At 40.8% G+C, this 25179-nt stretch overlaps 2 protein-coding genes across 15 annotated transcripts in view; one reads left to right on the top strand and one right to left on the bottom strand.

Annotated features, from left to right (window-relative positions):
* The window catches only part of LOC129379050 (R3H domain-containing protein 1-like), a 40103-nt gene extending 23900 nt beyond the window's left edge, over positions 1-16203 (bottom strand). For 2 of the 12 annotated variants that reach the window (XM_055059609.1, XM_055059612.1), the window contains exons 1-3: positions 12595-13249; positions 8165-8297; positions 2827-3019 (exon numbers count right to left, since the gene is read on the bottom strand). In XM_055059609.1, the coding sequence (XP_054915584.1) occupies positions 2827-2979 (153 nt within the window). In that variant the 5' untranslated portion in view covers positions 2980-3019; positions 8165-8297; positions 12595-13249. Of the gene's footprint in view, positions 1-2826; positions 3020-8160; positions 8298-12594; positions 13262-15981 lie in introns of those variants that run through there. The other 10 variants (XM_055059613.1, XM_055059615.1, XR_008608132.1 and 7 more) reach the window with 9 other exon arrangements.
* Positions 10092-25179, top strand: part of zranb3 (zinc finger, RAN-binding domain containing 3) — a 91935-nt gene continuing 76847 nt past the window's right edge. For 2 of the 3 annotated variants that reach the window (XM_055059606.1, XM_055059608.1), the window contains exons 1-4: positions 16305-16371; positions 17589-17755; positions 23207-23225; positions 23429-23607. In XM_055059606.1, coding sequence (XP_054915581.1) covers positions 17616-17755; positions 23207-23225; positions 23429-23607 — 338 coding nt within the window. In that variant the 5' untranslated portion in view covers positions 16305-16371; positions 17589-17615. Of the gene's footprint in view, positions 11026-16304; positions 16372-17588; positions 17756-23206; positions 23226-23428; positions 23608-25179 lie in introns of those variants that run through there. The other variant, XM_055059607.1, reaches the window with a different exon arrangement.

Below are 25179 nucleotides of genomic sequence, written 5' to 3'. Positions count from 1 at the left end.
AGTAAAAAAATTGCAGAATGTGCCAGTTTATTTTTTTGTTTGATTAGTCCGAATAATCGATATCTAAAATAATAGTCAGACCCGTAATGCACATTTCCTCTTTCTTTGGCGGGTGAGGTAATATTTGAAGACACTAAACTCCTCTCAGGTGTTTGGCTGTGAGACATTTGGATCAGCGTTTGTGCGTCGCCGCCGCCATGCGAAACGAGCGCTCCTGTTCGGGATGAGATGTGACACAGGCCACCCATCGGCGTGCGAGACAGCTTTATGCACTGCTGCCTCTCTGTGTGCGTTTCTGAGAAAACAGAAGGCGACTCAGCGGCACGCAGGAGAGTGGAAGGCAGAGAGAGGGTCTCTGCTTCCTAATCCCAACATGGATCCTTACACACACACACACACACACCCACACCCACCCACACACACACACACACTCCTCTGTCCTCCCACTTGTCCTCTAAAAAAAAAAAAAAAAAGAAAATCAAAAGGACAACCCCTCCTCCTCTCCATTGGCGAACTCGAGGGGCAAATAACACCGATAAAAAATTGAAATGGGCTGCTGTTCGCCTGTGACCTGCCGCGCCCCGCTCTATATCAGGTGATACGAATGCAGGGGAGGGCAAGGGAGCGGGCTGGGACTGTGAGCGCACCGCTACACCAGCTAATTGAGCGGCGTGGGGCCGGAGGGGAATGAACAATGCCGGCAGGAGATAAAGGGAAAGAGGGAAAGGGCTGAAGTCAGCAAAAGTGGGGCGTGCGCCCGGCCACCTGCCCCGCCGCAAAGGACGGAGCAGGAGAGCTCGGGGCAGATGGCGACAAAGTCATTCCGACGTACCTCCAGTACTACCTTCCTACGACCGTCTCCTTGTTTGAACTGCTCCTATATTTCTCCCACTGTGAAAGCCTGAGGCGGTTAAACCGATGCAGCTGTGCAAAGAAACGGGAACTGGTTCAAGAGCTGCTGGAGAGGTCGAACACGAGCTTTTGACGTTTTCTCTCAAGTTACATCCACAAACCAGCAAAGTTGTAAAGTGGAAGAAAAATAATATGTGATTAAGAAACAAAAGATGAATCAAAAGGAGGTGTGCTGGATATTTCAACACATACAAACTGAGACTTTTTTCCATTTTTTTCCAAATATTTTCAATTGGACAATTACAATACATGAATATTAAGGCTGGACCAATATAAAAATGTTATATTGTGATGGCTGATATGTGATATTATTTACTATTTTGACCCTTTGGGAAAAAAAAAAAAAAAACATACTGCAACAAGAAAAAAGTTAACATAAGTTGTTCAAATCGGCCCAGTTTCATTTATTAGACCGAAACCAGTATGTTACAGATGTTGGTGCAAGAATATTCTGCATCCCTAATTAAAATGATTGTAATCAGAAACCTGTGCAGCTGTAAAATGGAAGGAAAATAATATATGGTAAAAAAAAGACACATCTGAGAGGTGTGCTGTGTATTCATATCTTTTTGGATCATTTTTTCCAATTCTTCCCAAATATTCCCAAATCAACTTCTGTACAATTCCGACAAATGAATATGTTGATCCAAACCACTCCATTAGTGTGGTTGCCCAAAAAGGATAATCTGGTCAGAGTGTGCTATATTATTTTTATTATTATTCACTTATTTGAATTTATCACATGAATACAGGCAAGAAATACATCCCAATTTGTGGTTTTAATGCTTCAAAATGTGAATGTTAGGACTTCCTTACTAGAAAATGACCAGTAAATCCTGCCACCTCTGTGACATTTTCCTGTACTTAATCATATTAACTGGAAAATGAACAATTTCCCCCACTTTAGCATCCTAGCTTTGTTTTCCCATAATACTACCAGCGCCTTTTCAACTTCCTCCTGTAATCCCCCTCCCTCCTCACAACCTCTCCGCCCATCTGCCTTCCCCTCCGCTCTCTCCTGCTGCTCCCCCACATGCTGGTGTCATTCTGTTCCTCAGGGTTACAAAGAAGCAGGAAGTTGGTAGATAAGCCAGGATTTGAGCTCCCGATTATCTGCCTGCCTGACTCTCTCTCGCTCTCCCTGCCGTCTCCAACCACAAGGCCAGATTGGCCTGAATCCTATTTTTAGGCTGTAGCCAGAGAGACGATTGTTTTGGCCTTTAGTGGATTTTGGCTCTTTGAAAACACTTAAAAGGGATTTCACATTGTTTTACAGGGTGTTTTTGTGTCGGGGAGGGGATTTAGTTGTCTAATTCAGTTGGCTCCGGTTTTAATTTGGGAAATCAAATTAACAAGTACAAATTTCATCAAGTCCCAGTGCACAGTGTTCCAGTGACATACACCTAATTAATTAGCAGTTTTACTGAAAGTGATCTCAGCTGTCCTGAATCCCCAATAGATCATTCCTTTAGTGTCCTGATCTTTCACAATTGATTCGCAGCAGGTCTACGTCATTGAATGTCACAGACTGACCTTAGCAGTTAAGAAAGGCAAAGTCGAGGCCCTTGTTATTATCTCAGATTGTCAAAGATTACAATTTTCTGAAATTATTTTTTTTTTTCCCCTACTCCCTTCGCCGGGGAAAAGCTTGAATGCCGCAGGTGACAGCAGATCCCCCCAGGCAGTGAGGGGGGATGTGGAGGGTTTTGACGTTGACAGCTCCTGAGTTTTCATGGAAATGAGCGCAGAGAAGGAGTCAAAATGTTTGCTGAGGCTGTCATGTGTCCCCGGCTGCTGGGAGACTTTCTCAAAGTGACACCTGCTTTCACACTAGTGCTCAATCATGTCATGTATGAAGGCGCCGGCCACCGGTGCTTTCCCGCCGCCTCGCTCAGCTCCGGCGTAGCTCATTACCTGAATGTCCTTCTTATTGTTGCCGCCATGTTCTTCCTTGCTGCCATGACTCTGGTCGTGGACCTCGGGCTTGGCGGCGTTGTCTCTGGCAGGCGACGCGGCATCCTCGGGAACCTTCATCGTTTCAGCATCCGCGATATCGGACATTCTCATCGCAGAGTCTTACTGGGAGATGCTGGCGAATCCTGGGAACCTAAGAGACGGAAACAAGACGCTGTTAAAGGTAGTTTCCCCTTGAAACAGTAATATTTGTTTCAGCTAATTGTTGTTAGCACAGAACAGTATATGCTAGAGTTTGCCAACCTTCAATATGATGAACAAAAATGATTTTAAAATGCAGTGAACTCTAACAGAGATGCACCGATCAGGTGGACTGACCAGCCGATTCCAGTTTTAGTTGGTTCAGAAGAGTACAACACATTCAGACTTCTGTCTTTAATTTCTACAATTAAAAGCAACAACAAATCCAACAGATGAATGATTCCTAATCCAAACAAATTATTTCAACATTAAAACTTCACCAGATGGAAAATATTTTGATTATTGGCCACCTGACCGGTGCAGCTCTCATCTTTTTCTGAACCAACTTTTCTTTTATTGTTTACAGTGAGCATTACAATTAATTTTGCTTATAGCAATCTCAATTACAAAAACATTTATGAAAATACTAAATGCTTGTTTAAATAATGAACAAAAAAACAGCACTATTTTTCTTCATCAACATGGAAAATACTGAGAAAAGAAACTTTTAATCTTTTATCATAAAATGTATCCAAACTGCTTGCTCCCATTTTATTCACTTATCACACTTTAACATGTTTTGTTTCGAGTTTCGTGAAATCAAGATAAACGTATGAAACATCTCATGCATGAATACGGATCGTTTTGTTATTTCATTCATTTTATTTTTGCCAACAAACCTGCAGCCAAAGTTTTTCTTTTTTGAACTGTCAATTTGTTACAGTTAATTAAAATAAAAATCAGAAATTCACACTTCCGTACAGCTGGTAAAAACCGAACTGGTGCGAGTTTCCCCTCAGCATTAGGCTCTGCAGAAAGAAAATGTGTCAATTAATTTGATGCCATAGCAGCAGTCTATGAAGTAATAAATTAAATTATTCATATGAAATCAGCCCAACAGTGGAAACATCTGCTCTCCATCGGTACACATGTTTATTCACATGTCCTTATGGGTGTTTACTCTGCTGTTCGAGTAACATCTTAACAAAAACAGAGCTGCAGTTCTGCCAGAGTAATCACTCTATTTAACACATCTCTGCCACACAAGAGGCTTTTGATTTGACCTCCAGCTTGAGTTTTCATTGCTGGATTAACAAAAGTGTTACTGGCGATTCCATTCAGGTTTTCTCCCTCAATGGAATCCAGACTAAATTAGCGACGCCTGCTTTTGACAAGCAAGAAAGTTTCTAACAACAAGGTCGCCGCTGCAGAGGGAAGAACAAAGAGGGAGGCCGCTGATGTCACCAACACAGTTTGTGGTCATCAGTCACTACTTATTCTTCACAGGCTCACGGCTTTGCAGCTGTTCAGCTTCAGACAATGGACATGACCGGACGACACGCCGCAGGCGGACAGTTTCCCTGTGTGAGAAAATTGATTTGGATGCTGCTGTGTTTTAGCAAGGCGTTTGGAAATCAGCTCTTTTGAAAAGTTTTTTTTTTTTTTTGTGAAGGTATACTTGATTTTTACAAAGCAAAAATGGCTCTAAGTACATACAGTTTCCAAAATTTTGATAAGAAAAAAAAATATATATATAAAAATCTAAGTGATTGAAATTGTCTATGGAAAATATAGGGAGCGCCACCTCACAGTCTTGTTAACGCTGTTCAAAAGCAACATCTAGCAGGTTTGAGGTAACCGACTGCAGCCTGGTTGAATAAATATATAGACCAACATATTTCAGGACACTAGCCTGGTACTGCTTTAACACATGTGTATTATTTTGTGGAAAAAGCACTTAAACTGGAATTATATTTAAACATTTTTGTATTTTTGCATCATTGAATGTACCAAACCAAACAAAAAAAAAAACATTTTCTTGTTAAAATAAAGAATGAGTTAATTAATTCCCTAAAAAAATTATATATGTAAAAATAAATGTTCTTGATAATGCCAGTAGCATTAAAACAAATAAAAGGAAAATATTAAATTGCTAAATTAAAGCTTCTAATGCTCCCATTCCTGCCACAACAGCAACAAGAAAAATTATAATTCTATATTTTTGTTTTATTTTTATGCAAATAGCTCATCATATCTTCTAAATGTTCTACTAATATTGTCTGTCATAAAAATGAGGAACTACTTAAAGAATTTCAAACTTGTATTCTTATTTTGCAATCCAAATAGTACAGATTATAAACAGTCAGCTGCTCTGATATTTCGCCAATAGAAGACGACATGTTAAACATCGAGCTTTAAACTCAGCAGGATTTCCAAAAAGAACAACACGGCTGCCGATTAGCCAACAGACTCCACCTTGTGCCGTTCTAGGACTCTTATTTGACGTCTCCGTGCAACGCCACGACCTTCCCTTTTGTTGAAGTCCTGGTGTGAGCTCATCCTGCTGATCTGCTCTTTTAGTGCGGCCCCATGCAGGGGAGAACATACACACAGATGCACAAAAGGGGAGGGCAGACATCTGGTACATGAGAGCTATGATTAATAGGTTAATTAGAAATGGTGCTCTTCAGAGTCACTTTGCACATTACAACCCAATTCACACATGAAAGCGTTTACGTTGCGCTTTGATGCATACGTGATCCTGCTGAGTGCATGTGTCATCCGGCCTTCAACCAATCAGAAGGACCCTTAACCCATTTGGGTGTTACTGATCAGAGTCATTTTCCTATCTGATGGCGGAGCAGCAAAGAGGCTGGATAGGGCTTGATTGTTTTATCTCTTCTCCCCCAAAAGAGCTGAGCTAGCGAGTGGGACTGCCCGCCTTCACAGACGCGATATCCAATTCCTCTATGTCAGTGTAATTTACTTCTTCCGACGGCTCTCTGGAGCTCCTCTGCCAACGCGCACGCAATGCTAACCCGGCGCCACCAGAGGCTAAGAGGTTAGCTGAAATTTGCTGTGGTGCTCTGGAGTCAGATGTTGAAATTCAATGACCTGTCAGAGGTTTTGACAGAAGCAGCGCCGGCTTGCTGCTTTACATTATTTTTATATTCCGAAGAAAGAAACAGAAAAAAACAAACAAACAAAAAAAAAACAGCTTAATACTCTGGCGGGCGTCGCTGAATATTTAGAGTCTGCCATTGACACTTTGATGAGTGAAGTCTCTGGAGTTGGAAATTTGCAACACCGGACAGATATTTTCGAGAGCAGAGCTCATGATGGATTGCCATTTTGTCCCTTGCCGAATACTTCATTCCTCCGAACGCGTTTTATCAGGGGAGAAGAGCATTACACTAAATTTGGCTTCAGGTCTTTGATGTATTCGCTTTTTGCCGTCTCGTCTCTCCCGGCTGCGGTAATTGCAGCGCGGGCCTGTTTAGAATCCCTGATGTTCTGACTGCATAAGTAATACGGATCATTATCTGGTCCGCGGCGTTGCATTAAGGAATTTAGCGAGCGGCGAGCCGATCTCTCATGAGTGAAGCCTGAAAGGAGACTTCGCCATGATTTCTTTTAAACATGAAAGTATACAAATTTATGGGCTCCTGCAACTCTGTAATGATGCATTATGGATGATGAACACGCTGCCTGTGTGGATCATTCTTAGATTTGAGCCAATCGAGTATGTCAGAGTACATGATGTGCTTGATCTGAAGTAGTTTGATTTGTCATACTCACCTTAGAACACTTTATATAGTCAACCCCTACCATTTTTTATTTGTCCTTTAGAAAGCAGAGAGAGCACTCAAGAATTGCATAACTGTCTGTTCTACTTTGCAATAGAACAGACAGTTATGCTGTCTGTTCTATTGGTGATATTTTACTTTTAAACCTCCTCTGGGCACGCAATGTTTGTCCTAAAACAAATATTTTAGACACTTCTCTGTGTGCAGACAAGCGGTGAAGGGTTGCAACAATTTCATAAGGTTTCAGATCACGATTCAAAGGTGCTGTGTGTAACATGTTTTTTTTTTTTAAGATATCTGCTCAAACTATCACAATTTCCTGACAGTGACAAAAACAACTAATCAGAAACAGGAGAAGGATCTTAGGGCTCCCAATCAACCTCACAAACAACTTATTGCTACAGGAAAAGTAATCCATCTTCACTGGTGGCCATGCTAACTAGCCTGAGTGCACTAGAGTGTGATTGACAGCGCTAAGACCCACCTCCTGGCTCTGATTGGTAGTTTCTGATAGAGCTGTGAATTTCTGCAGGTAGCAGTAGGACAACAACAAGGTGATAAAGAAGCACTGCCAGCTGAAAAAAACAGAAGGCTGCTTGTTTCTCATACTTAAGACAAAAGTCACATTTTTCCATTTAGCAATTCTTTTAGTCACACTAAACAGAGAGAAGACGCATAAAAGAAAGTAGCATCACTTTCGTAATTTGTTGTCGGCTGTTATTAATGTCATAAAATTGAGTGCTTTTACTGATTTGGGTGACTTCACATAATGCAGTGTGCCAGAACCCCATTAGCCTTCCATTTCTGCCATATTACGTAAAAATGATGCATTGCTGGAGTTTACAAGAATGGTCTAAACTGCTGATGCAGAGGAGAAGTCAGCCTTTTCTTATTATCAATGTGAACAGTGTCTCAATAATTAAATGCCGTCACTCACGCAGGGATGATGACACCAATATGCATATTTCATCTCAGAACACTGGTTTAACGCAAGCGGTCCGATCACAAACTGGTTGAAGGACGATGTTTGTGGTTTTAGGAAAATTAGAGGAATTTGTTCAGGTTCTGAAGCAGCTCCAGAGTAACACACTACTGCCAACGTGTTTTCTTAAAAGAAAACAACTTTTCTATTGGTGAATCTTGATTATTGGCCTTAAATGAGGCAAACGAGGCCTGAAGTGTTTTAGATGTTGATTAAAGTTCTTTTGTGGCCTTTTGTGTGATTTTGCTCGGTCAGTCACTTCTGGGAATGTTGTAGTAAAATATTATGGATAATCCATAAAAATGTCTTTGCAACCATTTTACAGACTCATAGACGTCAGTTCTGGACAGTTCCTGAAATTATTGAGAATATGGTAGTATCTGTGTTGGCATTGCCCTCAAAAATAACTTTTATAGACATTTGAGTCGGTATGAAGACAAGCTTTCTTCTTCTTCTAAAAGTAAACTAATCTCAGTGAGGTCATCCTAACTGACTAGTCTTGTATGAGTGAAATAAGGTGCACACCTACTTGTTGTGTAGCCAGTGGTGGATGCAGCTGTTGCCAAGCCTTCCGATGCCCTCCAAGACGTCTTTGCCCATGTCTGCTTCAGCTGCTCTGCACAGCGAGCGGGGCCTCCGACACCCTCATGACCCCTGCCGACCTGCAACCGAGAACGACGAGGGAGGGAAGGGAGGAGTTAGTGTCGGAGTGGTGGAGTCAGAGGTCAGCCACAGCGCTGTCACCGAGTTCAGGCGGACTGACAGCGGTCAGGGTGTCAGCAGCCCTGGAGGGTTCGCGTGTCGGAGGCGGGAGGAAAAGGGAAAAGTGGTGGCGAGTGTTTATTTCTGGGCCTGTGCGTGCCGCTGCACCATAAATAATGGATGAGCACAGAGATTGGGGAGCGCTGCCGAGGCAACAGGAGAAGGCACCCCCTGCCAACCTTGGAAAAACCAAGCATGCAGACATTCAGAAAGCAATGGGTAAAGATAACATTACTGCCAGTGGGTGGCACATAAATTTCATTTTGTCCAGCAGACAATATCTTTTCCTTTTTATGTCCAACAATGCGCTGGCAGAGGGAGGCAGACATCTGGGACCAACAGAATGAGTGGAGATGCACCAATCAGCTTTTTCTGGATACGGATTTGTTGTCGGGAATAAAAGACGAAAGGAAAAACAATCCTCCAGGTTCTGTGATAGGAAGGAAATTAAGATTCAAAAAGAAAACAGAGGGTTTACTACATTAATTCCAGCAATCAATCTATTGAATACATCTCTACACTTTACTTGATTTTTATTATTAAATTAAGAAACATCAGCACTGACTTAAACGTTTGCAAACGAAACAACAAGAATTTAATTAGGTGCAATTCATGAACAAGAAACTTGTGCAGTTTCCATCTTTAGTCAATTGTCAAATATGTAATTTATTAACACTGCTCAACATTTGCATTACAAGTTTGACATTATGACTAGAAAGGTGGCAACCAATCAGCAGAGATCGGAATCGGCTCAGCCACTCAGTGACCCCTCCCACTTCTCCACCTCTATTTCTATTGGTTAAGTGCATCAAAAACATAACCTACCAACATTCACTACCCAAACACAAACTAACATGAACACTGAAGCAATATTAATTAAAAAAAAATAATAATTCGAGCATAAGAGACGTCATTTAATGTGTCAATGGGAATAATGCGATTTAATAGGAATGCACCGATATGAAAATTACACCACCTGAATTGCTTTTCTGCTGTAACTAAACACTCCCATAATCCTGCGCTGCATCGCCATCACATGACTTAAACATGTGACCCACCACCTTCCCACCCAAAACACCAACAGCAACAAGGTGGAAGTAAACATTGGTCACTAATATCTGCACAGTTTTACTTATCGGCCCGATAGTTATATGTTAAAAAATGATTAATATTGGCTCAGTTTTACTTATTTCTGGTTAAAAGAGGTGGATCTATCACAAACATCAGATTAAGTCTGAAACAAATCAAATCTATTTTATCGCCGTTTACAAAACATCTTAATAGATCGTAGTCTAATAAACTGCAGAAGCTTTCTGATTGTTTTTTTTCTTTAAGTGTGACGTCGTTATTGAATAACAAATACATGACTGAATTGCTCCAGCTCATATGTTCTCCTTTCTTGGCCTCTGTCTCCATGACTGATCTCCATCTCTGCATGTTCCTGATCTTTATGCAAACCCCCCTCCTCCCAAAACTACTCCAGAATAAAGAGCCCCACCCCCTTAATCGGTGCTCCGTTATTGGAAAGCACCTAGTACTTCCTAAAAACTACCTTGAGTGGGAAGCTCTACGCACTCTTGCCTTGCAATGTGAAGTGATGTCAGCCGTGTCTGAAATGGAAATATGTTGAATCTTTTTGTCTGTGTTTCTGCGCCGTCCTGCATCGCTCAAGAGTGAGAAAGTCCTTCCTACAGCGGCGCGGTCAAGTCTGACTGCGGGCGCTCCAGGTTTTCTGAGCAGACGTTGCAGCCTAGGCTTAGCTGGATGGTTGCAGGACATCACACTGAGCCTCTTTGTGTGTGTGTGTGGTTCATAATGCACCCCAATTCGCTTGTTAAAAAAAATGTTTTGACACACAAGACAAGGAAGCAGGGAAGCATCTCCCCCCGTTTGACAGGAGATCAACAGCTCCCAACAAGCTCTCGCGCTGCAAAAGCCTCCTCACAATCTCACGCGGTGGTGAACTTGTAGCAGCGGCGCGATGCCTGCCACAGCGCCGTCTGGCATTGTACTGGGGCTGACAGGGAGTGGCTCATTGGTATTAAAATCACCGCAGAGTGCAGCGCCCTTAAAGAGGCACCGCTCTGTGTCACGCCGGCAGCCTTGCGTACACCGAGATGCGTCAAAAACTCTGCCATCCAGTTAAACACGCGGCACGCATTTGTGACCGCATTGAAATGCAAATACGCACGATGGGGTCAATCTGGAAATGATTAATTGCGATGTGAAAGGAGAGAAATCATGCCCAAGAAGCGGTGGGTCTGGCTGCCGCGCAGCATCAGGGTCAAATTTGGTTTGCAAATTGGTGTGAGTGCAGCCATCAGCCGAGCTAAATTAATCAAACACCAGGGCTCTCCTGTTCAACAACAAACTAGTGAGAAATTTTTCCATCACTCTGAAGAGCTGAAGAGCCTCTTGCACACTCCACTACTTATTTTCCTTCCCCATTGCACATCTCTCTCTCTCCTCTAAGAGCTGACCTTTCCCTCCCACACCTCCGCTTCTCCCTGCTCTTTTCTGCTCAGCTATGCGTGGATCGGAGGCGATAACCAGCTCTGCTTGAGCTGGAGGACCCTCGATACCCTTCCTCTATCTGCCCTGGTTCTATTCTCAGCGGAGAGCGAAAAGGTGAGTTGATAAAAGAAAGAACAGGAGGGCAGAAAGGAGTGAGCCTTAACCTTTGTGAGCAAAACAGCCGGGCGTGATAAAGACAAGGGAAAAAAAGGGAGGGAAGCACTGGAAAATAACTCAACAGGAAGAGATTGATTCAGTAGATTGGTATGAGAACAAACAAGTGACTTTTTAAACAAACTTTTCATTCAACCACCAGAAATCCAACAAAGAAAAACCTTTAATTTTTACATTAACTGCCCCTTTACAAGTACAAATGCACCAATCAGGAGTTCCTCTCGCTGATACCGATTTCAGAATTTCTCAGATCAGCTGATTCTCAGGTCTTTTTTGAATTAAAGCATAAAATAAATAGGAAAAATAGCCTTTGATAAAGAAGTACATTAAACCAATTTAAGTCCCTAACTGTTTTCTGATTTCTATTTGACTCAAAAAGTTCAAAATACAAGTTTACTGTATTATTCATAAACAAAAAAGACAGATTTTCTTCGTTTTGATGCATTTAACCAAATGCTCAACGACCACAACAGCTCAAGTGAAAACCGACCACAGTTCTGATCTCTGACTGCTTCACCAGATGAATATCAAAAACCACAAAAAAAACAAAAAAAAATTCAGAATAACGTTGCAGATTGCATGACGCGGACCAAGACGAATAAAATCAGGGCTCAAATAAACAGTTAATTAGCTTCCTAATGCTGGTTCGCAGACATGACGCTGCAATAAAATTGATTTCAGCGTTTTGCCTAACTGAGTAACTAATCTCCCATTTTCCAACCATTTCTGCTAATTGCGGCGCAAAGGAAAAGCACCAACTGGGGAGAAACGATTAGGGTAGAGCCGGGGAAATTATATCACTTTCATACTGCGCTCTCTTCAGTTTCAGAGAGACTCAGGCAAAGGGAAACTTGCACGTAATACGGGGGGGAAACGGGCACAAATGAGCCCCTAATTGCGTTGCTTGCTCTGCCTTCAGGTTGCATCTTGCAGCAGAGGTGCAGGCAGCACTAATAAATTAAATCCACAGCAGAGCATGTAGGTAATCCATTATCTATCCCATAACAGAGCTTCCAGGGAATATCAATCTGGGCAATTAGAGCAGAGACAATAAACAGAAAAAAAAGAAAAACCTGACATGCAAGTCTAGCAGTTTTTAACCCCACAGAGCTCTTCAGAGACGAGAAGAGAGAGTCATTAAAAGTCAATTTGCAGACAACACCTGCAGAACAAACATGGGAAAACCAGGAGAGACAGGAGGATGAGCTTGGCTGCGGAACAATGCAGAGCGAAGCCTCTTATTTGCTGATCTTGGTTAATTATCCTGCTAATGGAAAGCAGATGCACCCGCTTGCAAACTAGCCAAGAGAGTTCAACACACCAGACTGAATGAAAAACAAAAACACCACAACGCCAACGCTTCACTCTTTGCACAAACCAGCAACTTACACAGCCGATTGAAATCAATTTTCTGCAAAAACTTGGAAGTTGGCGAGAAGAAGGATGAAACAGAAATGTTTGCGTCAAGTAAAGCATGCAAGGTCAATATCTGAGGCTGGCAGGTCATACCTGCGTGCCCGGCAGCTCTGCCCTCCATCCCGTCTGCCGTGCAACCGTTTAGTTTCCATCATACGGGAGGCGCAATCTGCTGGAGAGGAGGCTGGAGTCGCCTCCCAACCGCCTGCTGCCTCCTGCACTCCTGCTCGACTGAGTGCGAGCGGAAGACGGAGGAGAGGAGAATGTAGTGGGAGACGACAAGGGGAGGAGTGGGTGTCACAAAGAGAGAGAGCAGGGAGGAAAGGAGGGAGGGAGGAAGAGCACAAGTCTACCTGCCACAACCCATCAAGCCAGTCAGCCTTGGAGACAGAGCCAAATCAACAGCTGGCCCGTGTGATGTCAGAGCGCCAGCAGCCAGTCGCTGTAGCCGAGGGACGGCCGGCGATACGGAGCGCCGACTGAACCAAACTCGCTAGCTAAATGGGGCTCTTCATTAGCTACTCTGCTTTAGGATGGGGGTGGGAGGTAGAGAAAGGAGGTGGAGGAGAGGCCAGCCGGGTACATGGGATGGATTGAAGGAGACTGAGAGGAAGAAGAGGGGAGAAACCGTCAGGGTGGGAGGAGAGCGAGGCGGGCGGAGAAAAAGAGAGAACTAGAAAGCAAAAAGGACAAGGAGAGGGAGAGAGCCAGCTAGGTGCGCCACGACCAGGTGGAGAGTCGATGGGGAGGCGTTGGCTGCTGCGCGGCCGAGCTGTTCTGTGGGCTACCTTCCCATTAAAGCTGGCACCCTGCTTTTCCACACTCAGACAGCCAACACCTGAAATGAAACACCCCCGCATTTCCTCTAAATCTACATTTAAATATAGCAGAATTAAAAGAAAGGCGATTGATTATTGTGTCGGAAAGCGCTAATATCCGCTGCGACGACGGCAGCTCCACTTCCCAAAGCGCTCTCGTCGGCGACTTACTGACAAGCTGTCAAAGACAAACAGGTCCAAGTCTAGACTGCCATGATGTGATTGTTTTCGTCCCTTTCAGCCGCGCCGACTTTAATGGTAAAACACAGTGGGCGGAAAAAGTTCCTGCTGTCACTTAGCAACCAACATCCAGGCTGCGACAAACGATCCGATCCAAGCCTGCCTCGTAATTGTACCTTTCGTTATGCCAGGTCTCGGAAGAATTTATTATTGGGCTTTCTTAATCCTGTGAAAAGGTCAGCAATTGGACAAACAATTTATGGACAGGCGGATGAATTATTTAATGGGCCTAGCTCCCCTCACACAACCAAATATTAGAGCCAGGAGATCTCCCCCCCTTCCTCCAAGGGAGGCGATGAATAATTTAGTCATCAGGGGCCACATCTTTGGTGAAAGCTATTACACGGCAACCTCAACCTCAATATGTGATAATGTCATTGGCGGTAAATTCGCTCTGAACTGCGGAATGAGTGGTCAACCGAGCCGCCGCGGCAACTGATCGGGCAGCCGCAGGGCGAAGCTGTCGGGGCAAGCGATTATTACCATTTATTTCAAGCTTTAGAAGGGCCTGTTCTACAGATTGCACACAATCACATGAGGCCATTTGAGCTATGAATTAGCACATTTCAATAGTGCACTCAACATGGGTGAAATAATTGCTTATATTGATGCCACTTGTGGAAAAATATCTTCAGTGAGTGTTATATACAGTGCTGGTGGTGCAATAAAAATGATCGCATCATGACGCTTAGCCTCATTTGTGGCAACTCTTGAGCTCTTATAGCCGTCTCTGTCAATTTCTGCAAACTCAATGAGGCAATAATTATCAGGGTTGGTGCATCTGCTTGATAGCAATTATAGCTTCCTTTTTAAGCAAGTATAAATTTGGGTTATGGGATTCCTGATTTATGGCCCATGAGGAGGATAAAGATTCACTATAAGCCACCTTTTACTGGCCAACATTAAGATGAAGTCCATAATGAAGTACTAATGTGTCTTTTATTTTAAGTCCACAAACTCTGGCTCACTTCTAAATTAAAATGTGAGCAAAGCTTCTCTATGTCTGTGGTTACAAGGTTTCCCCACAGAAAACTTGCTAAGCTTGGTGGTTGGGTCCCATCATGTTTTTGAGTTAAAAAATGTTTGAAGTTGACAGGGAATTTGAAAATAACACTTGACAATTATGTGCTATTGGAAGATTAATATCTGAACACCAACTATGAAGTCTTAAATATGCAAACATTCAAAAAAGACTGAAATACATAATGCTAAGTCTGATGGGGGGCAGAAATAAAGCCTGGTTGCCCACCAGGCTTATAAGACACTGGGGGAAACCAAAGGTTGTTTTTCAGGCACTTTTCCTGAAAATAATAATAACAGATAAGCAATAGTAATGTTTTTTTTCATGCTTTCACAAAAACCTAGAATTTTTTGTTCATGATTTGATTTCAACAAAATCTCTCATTCTAAAAGGTTATAGTTTCTAAGAATAGTTCAGCAATACTCCTCCCTGAACTATTGCTGCACACTACCAGTCAGATGGCTGAAAGTAGTTTCCACCCCCATCACTTAGTTTTTGGTCACAAAGAACATGCAAGTGGTTTATCTGTGGATGATCTAAAAATCAGCTGGTTGTAACTCTGAAATAGTTAATTCTCTAATATTTTACATATTAAATCAAAACAACAAATACCACCATTACAGTACAACACACAAAACTTAATAATTAATACAGGAAATTATTTTTGTTTGTTATTTTTACTGGCCAATGCCTCCATCTCTATCTGTTTATTTGTATTTGGTGGTACCTTCACTTGTGCAAAAACAAGTTGTTAACAAAACAAACTTTCTAATTAAGTTAAGTGAATTACTGCCACACAAAAGGCTGTTCCAAAACAGCAACACCACCAACCTCCATTAAAACCCATGAAAATTAAATTGTCTCTCTGCCCTGAACAAGTTGAAAGAACCACAGATTTGTATGAGGTTTTTATTCCTTAAATAAAAATGTGACAATATTTCGGGAACGTAGCATCTGTCCAAACATTTAAGAAGGTTAAATAGGGCCATATTTCTGAAACGGACTCAAACAGCGATGCAGCAACTAAGGTGGGAGTCGATGCAGGCCTAAAAGTTGCTAAAATATATTATTTCATAACTGCTGTTTGGTTTTCCAGAGGGGATGTAGATATAATTTATCCCCGTTTCGGACACGTGTACAATTTTTGTTTCGAGGTGTTTTCTTCGTACACAGCGCGCACCATTTTGGCGTTGGTGGATGTCGGGGCTAAGCTAACGATCCTTACCTGGCACCGCGGCGTGCTAACGGCCAAACACCGGCGCCCTGAGCTGTCACACAGCACCCACCAGCCCTGCTTCTGGCTAACTAGCTCCGGTTTCAGCACTCAAACCATAAACATATGGTCATTAACAAGTAAAGTGTGTGGCGGGATGCGGTACGTATCTTTTAACGTTGCCTTACCCGCTTTGATTTAACTCGGTGATGCAGCCGTTGTTCCCTACCGATGGTGAAGTAGCTACTGTTTGTGGCGGAGTGAAGGAGGATCCAGCGGACAGCAAGCTGCCTGTACGTCAGTTCCTCACGCTGCACACGTACGGCGTTCAAAATATGTCACGTCTTGTCGTAAAACAAGTTTTTCTTTTTCCCCCCCTCTCACTTACAGTATGCTAGCAAGCGTGGAGTGGACTTGTCCTTTTTTCTTTTTTAAATACCGCCAATTGTTTCACCTTTTTTTTTTAAGTGAATGGAAGCTGCTTACAGTTTTCAGTTGAGCTGTGTCGTAAAAAGACACTTTACGACGGCAGTGACGTAGGCGGATTTTGAGCGGAAGTTGCCGCGAAACTGTTTCGCGTGAGTATACACATTGATTACAACGTTTTAATATTATTTTGATGATTTTATAGACAAAGATAGTAATGTTGTCTTCTGTCTGGTAAGTTATGTAATCGAAAAATTGCTTGTAAACAACCACTTGGAATCTTTTAAATCTCTGCTTGTCTTGCAGAAGTAAATGTATGTAAATAAAAATATGCTGTGTTCTTCACAAAATCTGGAGCTGTAAAAATAAATTATCGCGTGGATTCTAAGTTGATATTTTATTTATTATGCGTTTATTGACTTAATAAACCACAGTTCATGCTTAGACTGAAAAGAACACAGGGTGGTTCCCAATCGTGGGTTCGGGTGCCCCCTTTGAGTCGTGAAAAATCAGCTGTCGGGTCCTGAGGTGACATATTGATCATCTTTTATTACAGAGCTAATTTAAATATGGTGATCTGGATTTAGATTTTGTCTAAATCCTAATCATATTTGACGTGACTCAATAGTAAAAAAAGAATAGTTTCGATTTTGTTTGAAGTGAGATTTATGTTAGTTCCTGCAGTAGGCTAGTCCTGAAATTATTTTATCAATTAGTAAAAAATGTATTGTAATTATTGCAATAATTAAAGACTTGTACTATTGAATATTTAGAAAAAAATATTTTTTTCTAAATTATCCTTAGCTGTGCCTAAGGATAACAATTCGATTTACCGTAGTTTCCGGACTATAGAGCGCACCTGATTATAAGCCGCACCCAGTACATTTTTAAAGGAAAAAACATTTTGTACATACATAAGCCGCACTTGTCTATAAGCCACATGTGCCTACATTGAAACATGAGATATTTACAAATCTTCCTCGACACATATATTCCACCTGTGTCACTCTTACCTTTTCTGTTCGAGTGCCTCTGGCAGCCGTTAGAAAAAATGCATAAATTAGCCACATCATTGCAGAAGCTGCAGGTTTGAAAGCGTGTGACAAAAGTCGCAGCTTACAGCCGGAAATTAGGGTAAGTTCACCTCAAAACCTGGTAGTGAAATCATACTCAGTGATACCAAAATGTGATTAATCAGATTTAATGTCTGATGTAACAAGCTCTTAAATATCATTTGTTAGCTGAATGTTAGTTTGGAAAGCTTTTTTTCCCCTCTCCAATAAATTCAATCATGACTTAAAAACTGCATGATGTAATTACTCAGGTTAACTTTGTCTGACATTGAAATTAGTCTGCTTGTATTTTCTAGATTTGAAATCGCATCCTTCTGCCAGCAATGGAGGAGAGTGACCCACAGAAATCTGACTGTGACACAAGATGGTCACAGCAACTGTCAGGACTTCCTCCAAAGCTTCTGCAGCGCCTGATGCCTTTTCAAAGGGAGGGAGTGGAGTTCGCTTTGTCTAAAAATGGACGGTGAGCGACTTCATCCTCTGGATTCTTCAGGGCAGTTATTTAGGGAGCTGTACATTATCCTCGAAAGAGTCCTCACTTTGTTTGCAAAATGAGCCTCGGCGTTTAGGTTCTCCATGTTTTCCTGTGTTCAACATAAGCTGCACTACCACACTAGGACTTGTTCATTTCATCCTCCGCTCCAGTTGGGCGGAGGGTCAACCTACAGGGAGCAAATCCGAAGGCTGCTGCTGGCTTTGAGCAGCTGTATTGATTTAGGAACACTGGAAGACTGGGCTTTCTGGCACGGACAGGTCAGGGGTCAATTTGCTCTCTCTGCACAGTGCAGTCAGCTACCTTACTCGACTGGCATCAGTGTGACTGCAGGGAACAAATAGATATTGTCTTAGATGGCACAGTGCTTCAGCTAAACATAATTAATGATTTAAAAACCGATATTAATCTATATTAAAAATAGCTTTTTTAAAGTTTTTTTTTTTTTTTGCATCAAAACAGCTGAATTGATTGATTTTAACTAGAATGACAGCAATTAAGTTAATAGCAGAAGTGTGACCGCTTCATCATCTTCATAGAGATGCGAAAACTAAAGCTGATGATCAGCAGAATTTCTTGCAGAAAGAGCATATTTATACCGAACCGACAACAATTTAGTGGAGCTGTAAACTTGCTGGGTTTTTAAGAAGGGAGGGGTTAGAAGATTTCTTGAAAATACAGAATATCACCACCTGAAATGAAGGTACAGTAGACATGACAAGCTGACAGCTGAGAAATAAATGGCAGCCTGTCATAAAATAGCTCCTGAAATGCACTGCACATCATATACTGATGTAAGATATCTACCAGCGTAGGAAGATCCGTGGGTGGATTTTTTTTTTTTTCCTCTCGCAGCCATTGTGTCTCTCTCCACATCCAGAGAGCTTCAAGTGTACCGAAGCAAAACATCAAAATGTTGTTGCAAATTCAAAATACTTGCGGATCCTGTTGGATCGGCTTGTGTGGGAGGGCGAGTGAGTTTTATGGAGATAAACGGGGTGGAAAGTGTAAAATATGTGGCTCGGCGCGACAATAAAAAAAAAAACAAAGCAGTTGTTGATTGAATTGTTTGAAAAAGTTGAACCGAAGTTTGATACTAAAACAATCCATTATTGTTTTTCTTTTTTCTGACTTAGCTTGCAGCCAGATATTTGATGAAGCATATTTCTGAGCTGCTCTTCTGTTGAGTAGGGAGGGAGTTGCTAATGTGGCGATAGATCAATGCTTTTCCTTTGCATCAAATTTGTGGTATTATATGAAATATTAGTCCTAACATAGAATCAGTATTGAGCTTCCCATTTCAGTCCTTTAGGCTAAAGAGGCTCATCGGATTAGAAGAAGCAATAAATTGTAAATACATATTTCTACAAATGCTAAGTGATCACCAAGTTGTCATTTAAAAACAGGTTGGTGATAAAATGTAGATAATAATAAAAACAAATAGCTTCTCTAGCCGTTTTTGGTATGGTGTAGTAATAATATACCGTATTCATCCTTCAAAAACAAATTATACAAACATCTGTTTTCTTTCGTATCTTCCAACAATTCATTCTGATTATTTTTTACTGTTTTACCTGATTGATAATAACAAATGCTTAATTGTTGGGTAAAGCTATTTTCTTTTCATCTAAAAACATTTTTTGTCTCATAAAGATGTGCCAAAACCAAATCTGATCTTAAATCAGAAGATTTTTTTTTGCTATTTCTAGTTTCCCCATGTAACTGTAACTCAAGTACAGGTGCCCCAAAATATCAGTCCAGATTTCCTTAATTTTAGGTGATCTGGCAATATTTAAATGAGAAACTGTTGTCATATGGATATGAACTGACACATTGGTACAAACAAATGAGCCAATTCAATAATGTAGTAGAAATTTGGATTTAAAGACACAAACATGATGAAAAATTGAAACTTTTCAAGATTTGAAAAGGTGTGTGCTTTATATCTTTTAATCTTCATTCAATAATTTATTTTGTCAAATATTAAAAGCAAAGATTCAACGAGTAGCTACCAGGAAAATATTGTGCTTTAGGACCATTCTTCAAATCAAATACATTCAAATTAAATTTTTCCTAAACTCAACAAATTCTACACAGACAATAACAAAGGAAAAAGGAGCAGTATCTCTTGACCAGAAGAAACTTTTGATTTAATAGATACAAAATCAAACCGGTAAATGGAATAATAGAGATAAAAACTAAATTCGGGGGATGCTAACTTATAAAGGTCCACTAATACCTCCTTCCTTGCTCCATCTTTTGATTTGATGTGTTAAGTTTGATGTTCTGTGATAGACATAATGGTGAAAACATAAAACTCAACCTCCTGAAACACTTTATTATTACATTATCCATTTTAAGAGTCGGTTTCATTTGTAGAACATCTTAGCTGTAATCTGGGTCATTTATCACCAGCAGCAGAATTGCTCTAATATTGTAAATAGGAAAACATCTCTATTATATTCTCAAGGTGCCTCACTTACAGTATTTACTTTCCTAACACTAAATTTCATCCCTTCCTAATAAGGCATGAAACTTGTAATGGCTTTTTTATTATAATAGGATTTTCTTGGTCTTGTGTAGACAGCAGGAGATGGATTTTGTTAAACAGCATGAAAAATTTCACTCACCATAAATTACCCAAAGCCTTAATAGGCAAGCTAACAATATTTGGACAGTATCCATCCAGGACATTAAGAGGTTTATAGAGAAGCTACACATCATAAATAAATGTTAGAGCCTACTGGGCCTCTATTGTGCATTAGAGAAAATAATTATTTTATTTAGAGGCACTTAACGCATATCGCAAAAAAAATGGGAGTTAGAAATTATGTTCACTTAGCTTTTGTAGAAATATGTATTTCTCAAGTAAATGCATCATTACTGAGCCTTTAAGTTCTTTAATGTACTGTGGTAAAAACAAAAGAACAAGATGTATGATTAAACATTTACACAATGCATCAAGACCGTTATGCAACCGTATTGTTACGTCAACAGTGATGAAGAGGAAGGTTGTGCTTGATGATGGTTACTTAAAGCTCCATTATAACACAAGCAGATCTCTTTTCCATTTCATTCTGACATGGGTCAGAATGAAATGGAAAAGAGCAATAAATTAATGTGCTCTGATTATTGAACAAGTGATATTTTGGAGTAGATCTCCACTGTAAAGCAATTTTTCTCTTTAAAATAAAAACATATTCATCAAATCAACTACCAGGTGTTTGTTTTAAGCCCCGCCTTTTGCCCAAATATGGTTTCTGGTTGCAGAAAGGACATTTTGTCTCTAATGAATAGATCTTATATATTGGAGTATCATAACTAAATTTCCTTACAATGTAAAAAAAACTAAACAAAACATATCTTTGACGTTAGCAGGTTAGCACTGATGTAATATAATCTGTTTTTCGATGCCAACTGTCTGTTTCCGTTGTTTGCGAATAGCTTGATACATAATCTAAGAATGTACTTTATGTAAATATCAAGCTTATTAAAGTTAAACAAGCGGGAAACTTGATCCTTGAGCAAATGTTGCCTGAGAGTAAGAGGAAAGGAAGACGCAGCGAATGAGTTTCAGAGCACAAGAACCAACTTTTTTTTACACACCATTAAAACCCTTGCAGGGTTTTCTGCTCAGATCTTTGTGAATCCAGCGTATGGACTTCACTCTGAACCCTGAACGTGTGCGATATCCGAGTGGGTCCAAACATGGAGTCAGCCTTTTGTCCGGCATCCCACACTCGCCAGAGATCACTGCAGGTCCGGTCCTCCAGAGGAGAGCCTTTTTTTTTTTTACCTTGGCTGGAAAATTGGGGTTAGACACGGGTCCGCACAACACATCACCGCATAGAGGTCAGAGCCATCAAATCAGCGCGGCCAGCTTGGGAGGCAGCGGAGCCCATTTCCTGACACTTTGGGGCTCGTGGGTTTCGGAGATAACATTAGAAAGATGCTGCGACGGGGCGCGTGCCGTCGTCAGGCAACAGCTCCGCAGTGCGCTCGCAGTCTCAAACCGTCAAGACGACACTCAGGTTATTTAAAGGAGGATGATTAATGTGTTGAGAAATGGCAAGCACCTGCCCCAGCCACACTCCCTCCCGGGGTTGTGTGTGGGTGTGTGCGCGCAGCTACATTTATGTATGTGCCGTCTTGGAAGAGTTGGTATCAGTGTGTGTTTCCACTTTATATGCCTTTTGTTTGCACTTTTCACACACATACAGGAGCTGGAGTGTGTGCGCGCGTGCTCGTGTGTGTGTTTGTGCATTGCGCTGACTGAGCCGGTGTGTTGGCAATTAGAAAAACCACCAGTGGCAAGGTGCACATTAATCATGTTCCTCAGCTGAAAGAGAGAAATGGGGCGGAGATGGGAGGAGGAAGACGAGGAGGAGGACTAGAGAGAATAATGAGCGACTCAGTCTGAGGTATTCAGAGGTGCTCTGTTGCACCGCTGCTGGTGACACCATGTTGGAATCATTTATGGAGGGGAAAAATAATAAAAAGGAAGGTCATGACAATGGGCTCAGGCCCACTGGACAAAGAAGCAGAGGTTGATCTGCGCTGCATATTTTCCACAGGGATGACTTCAGCTGATGACCCTGTCGCGCTTTCATTGTTCTTCATAGTGTTCTGCATGGTGGTTTAATGGCTGCTCAAGCACATTGAATCACAAACATCCTCTTTAACTTTCAGCCCTGCATGTAGGAGGAAAGAAAACTGGCAGTGAAGAAATCAGTGACTGTTTGACCGAGTAAAATGTGAAGTTATGACAGAGTGAAGCATAGTTGAGTTTGTTTTCTTAAAAGTTTTCTCATGTAGCAAGAAGCCGACAGGCTATAAAATCCTTAAATTGTAAAATTTTTTGTGTCAACTGTATTAAATACTGACTGAATTAACAGAAAATGTTAGTTTTCTCATATTATTAACCTCAGTGTCATACAGATATGGAAACTCTGAAAATCCAGACGTTTTTTTGGCTTGCATAAGTTTTTGTCGTCTGTGATGTTTTTTTTATTACTTTGTGTGATTCTTGTATCCTTCGCTGTGTTTTGATCACAAACTGAGAGATTAATTAATGCTTTACTGGAAGTATTTCTTCCAGATATATACTTCTTATTTAAACAGAATTATGAAAACGTCTTCCTATAATAAAACAGAAATGAGAGAAATAAAATCAAAAAGAAGATGCTCTCCTAAAAAACACAGAATTATCCAGCTGAAGCAGTGGTATAAATATTGAATGGCACTCAAGCTTAAGTAGCATAGCAGCACAGACCCAAATTACTAGTGACAGATTTGTGGTACATCCAAGAGAAGAGGCAAACCAGACAGGCGGTCCTGTTGGATCGCAGAACCAGACTTTTGTCTTCACCTGTAAATTATTAAAGCCACACTAATTTAGCCTCTCTGTTTCCTTTGTTTCAGATGTATGATTGCCGATGAGGTAAGTACACGCCCCAAAAAACAAACCTGCGGCCTTCCAGATGAGTTTGTCAGCTCTCTGCTGCAGTCCCACGTGCCTAATCGCTTTTGACACTAGAATCATTGTGAGACCTTATTACTCCTGGGCCTCACATGAGCTCAGCCGTCACATGCAATTTGCCGCCGAGGGCTTCCCTTTGCGATTGACTTGTTTTCCTTCCCCAGATGGGTTTGGGGAAGACGGTCCAGGCCATCGCAGTGGCGTGTGCTTACAGGGCGGAGTGGCCCCTCCTGGTGGTGGCGCCCTCCTCTCTCAAATATCCCTGGATCGAGGAGCTGGAGAGGTGGATCCCAGAGCTGCAGCCCGGAGACATCAACTTGGTGGAGAGCAAGAGCCACACCATGTAGGTCTGGGGCGTCAAACTCCTTTTTGTTTTGGGGAAAATTAAGATCATGAATGCTCTTAATGGGCTGGAATGTATTGATAAAACCTGTTACAAATCTTATGGAGTTCTTAAAATTAAATAATGTTGAATGTCTTTTCAGTCCCTAAAGAATTTTGTGATTGTTTTTGGTGATTTTTTTTTTGCAGTAAAAATCAAAGTGTTTGTAGTATTTGCAATATTTTCACTTATTTATGACAGTAAATGTGACTTTCTATTACTCACTGTGTAGATCATGGATTATAATCTGACATCAATTAATCCTAAGGCAGCTGTTTAGTACAAGTAAAAAACTTTTTGACAAGTTTTGAGAAAAATGTCCAAAAAAAGTGCGGCGATTAGTTGATTTTGCGTGAAACTCCACAATAGTCTGGCAGTAAACAGATAAAAACTGCATTAATTTGATTGAAAACATAAAATTTAAACAGTCCTAATGTTTAAACTGGTCTTGAGTTTGAGACATGTGATGTAGGTCGTCCTTCCACTCCGTTTTCTTTGCAGAAATTGACGGGAACAATCAAAACCGGTGGTTTCTGTTCTGTTATGCATTAGGCTGCAACTTTAATTAAATTACATTTTGTGTCATAAGCCACCTGATGAGTATTAGCGGTGTGAATGATTAATGAATGTTAATGGCTCCATGCATCTGAAGGTGCATCTCAATGAATCTTGGTGCGTTGCTTTGTCAAATTAACATAAGCACACACAGCAACTTTTTCATGAATATTAATGCATTTATCTCCATCCCAGAGCTTCTTTTTCATTTTAAAAACTGTCTTTAATGTAGAAAAACATTATTTGTATTGGAGTGACATGCTGTCCACTGTGTGTGTTACACTTCTCAATTCACTTTGGTTCCAAATGCTTTAAAAACATTAAAAATGCTCACATCTTTTTCATTGTTTTCTCAAATAGAAGCAGAGTTAAATACAAATATTTTGTGTGCAGAATAAACTTAAAATATGTTGTATTTTGTAGACCTGATTTTATAATTTAACTTTAAATTGTATTGCTATTTTTGGAGGTATTTCTGGGGATAACAGGAAAAGTTAACTGTATGGCAGTGATTGTAGTCGAAGCTCCACAAATGCAAATATCGCTCTTAAAAAGCAGCTTTTTCAGGATATCAAAAACATAAAAATCATTTAATAAAGTCAGATTTTTATCAACAAACTGCACTAGAAGCTCAATTTAATAATATTTTTTGTTAGCAAATTCAGACAACACTATTAGTTTTTTGGGGTTTCAGACATTATTACATGTAATTTATTTTCGTAACAATTTATCCAAATAACGATACACAATGAGAGAAATGCCCGTCTTTACTAATAGTGGCAACTAGTCAAACTAAACAAGCCCCTTTCAACTGCAAAAGCACAAAATCTAGTGCAAATATCTTATTACACCCAAAGTAAGAAAAAGTAATTTAGAAGTAACTTTTATTTAGAAAATAATGAAAAAGTACAAGTTCCATTAGCAGATTATGTCTCTTATAACAAGACAGTTTTGACATGTTATAAATTAATTTATATG

This window comes from Poeciliopsis prolifica, unplaced genomic scaffold (genome assembly GCF_027474105.1).
Source record: "Poeciliopsis prolifica strain line A6 unplaced genomic scaffold, Auburn_PproV2 SCAFFOLD055, whole genome shotgun sequence".
Lineage (NCBI taxonomy): Eukaryota > Metazoa > Chordata > Actinopteri > Cyprinodontiformes > Poeciliidae > Poeciliopsis > Poeciliopsis prolifica.
Note: the sequence above shows the minus strand (reverse complement) of the source record. Positions and strands in the feature narration are given on the sequence as shown.